Source organism: Mya arenaria, chromosome 17 (assembly GCF_026914265.1).
Source record: "Mya arenaria isolate MELC-2E11 chromosome 17, ASM2691426v1".
NCBI lineage: Eukaryota > Metazoa > Mollusca > Bivalvia > Myida > Myidae > Mya > Mya arenaria.
In genome coordinates, this window is record NC_069138.1 from 25,551,741 (window position 1) to 25,555,970 (window position 4,230).

Sequence of the window (4,230 nt, forward strand, 5' to 3'; positions counted from 1 at the left end):
ATGGACCTTTATAGGTCCGTGATAATTATTAGGAAAAATACGGTCACATTTGTCTTACACTGGAAAGCTACATTCAAAAATAATTGCTTTCAAATAATTGCAAATGAATAACATAAATGTCTTTATAACCTACTGGAATAAATTTCCTTCTTTATCTGTATTGGCCGCAGTTTACAAGGCCCTTAATGTTAATGTCTGAACTATTCAACGCTTAAATCTAAATATGAATCTATGCCTGTATCGTCCGCAAATTGGACCGCGTTTTAGAACTGCCCCATTTCGTGGCGTTTCGCAAGTCAGTCAAACCAATGTAAACAAAACAACATGGCGACCTTCGGTAGATTTGCTTTTCGTCGTATTTCGGCACCATCTCGTCAAGTGTTGAGACAGTTATCCAATAAAAGCAATGGTTCACAATGGACTCAATATTTTAGGAAATCAAGGTACTCATGTCGGTGTAAATATATTAGTAATTCTTAAATAAAGGACTCAATGTCAAAAATATGGCCCAATAAAGTGAATATCATGAAAGAACTTTGACAATCTCAGTCTTAGGTCATTTTACCACATAACTGCAAAGAATGATTCAAAGTTGAAATGTGTGTGGGTAAGAACCAGCCACCTGTTGGTTAGAGAGCTGTGCTAGTGTTCCGGTGGTGGTGGGTTCGAGCCCCACACTGGGCACACTTTTCCTCCCAGGTTTACTTTAATGGAAGCAGTGGTAAATGGCAACAGTGCCTTTATCGTCTTTAAAAGGTTAATGGAGGAAGGAGTGTAGTGTGTTCAACCGTCTCCGTGGCCTTGTGGTTAAGCGTCCGCCTACAGAGCGGGAGGTCGTGGGTTCGATCCCGGGCCGCGTCATACCGAAAGATGTTAAAAGCTGGTACAAGTAGCTCCCTTGCCTGGCGCTTGGCATTTAAAGGGTAGTGCTTGGGAAAGTGGTGTACTCAGTACTGGTTCTACCCAGGAAAGTTGTATCCCGTGTATCGGAGCTTTACACCGAGCACGTTAAAGAACCAAGAGGTCTCTTCGCAAAGAGCTAGGGTATCGCACCCGGATTTCTTGTATCTCACTCTGTTTCTTCAAGTCTTCCAATGTCTGGATTTGACTGCGAATTGCTGTCACTTCTATCTCATGTCACTTATGGCATTTAAACACAATTTAAGTCGTGATGGCGTCACGGCGGGGTCAAGCCATAATGCAGCCAATGGGCGCGGGCAGACCTTGATAAACTCAAATAAACATAAACGAGTGTAGTGTGTGTGGTTAAGACCCCACTAGCGAATTCAGGGGGTGGGGCGTGCACCCCCCCCCCCCACTAAAATTGTCCAAGTTTACTGTTTATTTCAATATAGGAGAAGAGGAGCATTAAAATACACTCAAAATGCACCGTTTCGACTAGAAACTGTTAAAACCTTCTTGGGGGAGGACCCCGAAACCCCCCTTCCAACACTTTAAACCTAATAATCTTTACTGAGGGAGGGGCGCAAGTCAAAAGCGTAAGCCCTTAAGTTACGCCCGCTCTAACGTTGAATCCTGGGTCTGCCCATGCTAGTGTTCAGGTGGCCGTGGGCTCGAGCCCAACACTCTGGGTACACTTTTCCTCCCATGTTTCAGTGGTCGAAATTAGCACAAGCCGCAAGCCCTGCAGTGGTAAAATGTCTTTCGGGCTTACTCAAATTCTGAATTTTATATAGCAGGGCTTGTTAAAAATTTGATGCCAAGCAATAGTATAATAATTCGGGCCTGTTGATCCAAAAGTCTAATATCGATGACTGATGTTCACTTTAAGTTTATCTGGTGTGCTCATTTAAGAAGCTTATTATCTCATAGATTATGTTGATAAAAATATGTATCTTTAATTATTTCAGGCTTCCATGGCTTGGACCCATTGGGGCTGGTGTGACACTTGGGTTTCTGGGTCTATTCAACACAGAAGAAGTGCTCACGGATAAAGAAAAAATCCAGAAAATTGTTGCCCGTGGAAAAGTAGCTTGCCAGAACCAACAGTTTGACCAGGCCAGAGAAGCCTTTCACGAGGCACTGAGAACATCATCCGATTTCAAAGATGAGAAAAAAATCACTGAAAATGAGCATCTTAACCACAGAGTATACATTTATGATCAGATAGCAAACATGTTGTTAGACACAGGAGATTTTGAGAATGCTGAAAAAGTTTTTAAGGATACAATGAAGCTTGCTGTGGCATTAGGAATGGCCTTGAATGACAATGCAATGATTGAAATGTCTCTAAAGCTTGCCACTATATATTTATACACAGGTAGATTTAATTTAGGAGTGGAAGGAGTTAGGTACTGTATAGATGAACAGGAAAAGAAGTTGCAAGATCCTGTTGTGGAGAAAAAAGATGATATTAACAATGACTCTAAACAAGTTGATACAAAAGCTCTCAAGGAGGAAAACACAAACACTAGAGTGTTACTAGGGAAGGCATACCGTCATCATGCAAACTTCTACATGCAGCAGAGGCATTTCAAAGAAGCTAAAGATATAATGGTCAAAGCATTGGAAATGTCAAGGTCAGCTCTTGGTACAGATGATGATAACTCTTTCGTTATTATGAACGATATTGCTACCTGTGACATTATGCTTAAAGACTTTAAAGGGGCAGAGATGCTCTTAAAAGAGGGCATTGCAAAGAGCGGAAAGGCAAAGAGCCTCATTCAGTCAGCATTTTATTCCAATCTTGGAGCTCTGTATATAAGAACGCAAAAATATGAGGAAGCGGAACATGCGTGTAGGAGCGGGTTGACGATTGCCAAAAGACACAATGATCAGACATTCATTATGCCATGCAAAGCTTGCCTAGTACGACTAGCCCAGATCCATAAGAGCATTCTTAAGAAGGAAGAAGAGGAGGATTAGATGGAAAAAACAGTGATAAATGTTTGCACCATCTTAAATTTATTATTTGGATATTAAATACTAGTACATTACTAGTATATTTTACATAACTAAGACGTTTAACTGATTTAATTGAGTGTGGCTGTAAGTTTGAACGTTAATTTGCTGTATGTTTTTTTGAAAGAGGAGTTTGACCTTTCCAAACAATTCCAAAATTTAACATTTTTAAAGAATTTACAACAGGAAATGTTTATACAAGCTGTTGAAAATGACCCAAGTTATGATAGTGATTATGTCAGAGGTTATTTGTTGGATTCTCTAAAATTACTTTTCAAAAATTACTGTTCAATGAACTGATATATTGAATGTATGTCAAAATGCCCTAGTCCTTTATATTGAATGTATGTCAAAAGGCCCCAGTACCTGAAAGGACAAGTTTAAAAGAGGCTCAGTCAAAAATGCATACTTTTTAGCCAGATATTTTGTGATATATCAAACTTAATTACGGGTTATACATTGGCAAAAACTGAGCATGCATGCATGTGTTCCTGTGTCTAACAATTTACGATAATTCCTTTTTACTTGTCATCAATACAGAAGTTTTATGTGATTTTCATGAAACTTGGTTAGAATATTATTTCATTCATAAATTCAACAGTGTTCGTTTTATTATCTTCAAGAATCTAATTCTGAATATCCTCAGCGTGAAAGAACAAGTGTGAAAAGTGGTCAAATCGGTCAAGAACAGGTCACTAGGTCAAATCAAGAAAACATGTGTTCATGAAACTTGGTCAGATTATTTGTCTATATGATGATTAAGAACATCGGAATATTGATCATCTCAGGTTAAAAACAAGGTCACTATTTCAAATATTAAGACAAAAAATTAGACATAACATCCTGCTGTCAAAATGAAAAATCTAGCTTCATGTGGTTTCTGTATTAACCCCTTGTTGTTGCTTTCTGGTGATAATTCAATCTTGTAATATGAATTCCCACATTTCAAACCCTATAATATACACGTAAGTATAGCTATTTAAAGAGTTTAAATTTGTGTTCCTCTGTTGCCTTTTTCTGATGTCTTTGTTATTCTTTGTTTTTGTTCATATTGAATGAAAATTGCTGTTCATTTCACAGAAAAAATAAAATTTAGTTAAGATTAACCTGACTGTTTTTTTATATTTGTGAATGTTTATGATAGCAGTCTGTGAAATACCTTGTTGTCAGCTAGGACCAATAACAAAATACTACTCCCATTGTCAGAGAGCGTGATATTACTAAAATTAGATCACTGCCCATGTTCACTAATGGTCTTATGTCTGTGCTCAGATTCAGGCTCTCTTTTTATACAGATTATTTTATTTT

General features: G+C 38.2%; 1 protein-coding gene across 1 annotated transcript; it reads left to right on the forward strand.

Annotated features, from left to right (window-relative positions):
• The first annotated feature begins 319 nt into the window (after positions 1-319).
• LOC128222912 (tetratricopeptide repeat protein 19, mitochondrial-like) lies at positions 320-4,022 on the forward strand. The gene is made up of 2 exons (XM_052932086.1): positions 320-443; positions 1,872-4,022. The coding sequence occupies exons 1-2, from the start codon at positions 325-327 to the stop codon at positions 2,884-2,886; spliced, it is 1,134 nt and encodes a 377-aa protein (XP_052788046.1). The 5' UTR covers positions 320-324; the 3' UTR covers positions 2,887-4,022.
• Positions 4,023-4,230: the final 208 nt, after the last annotated feature.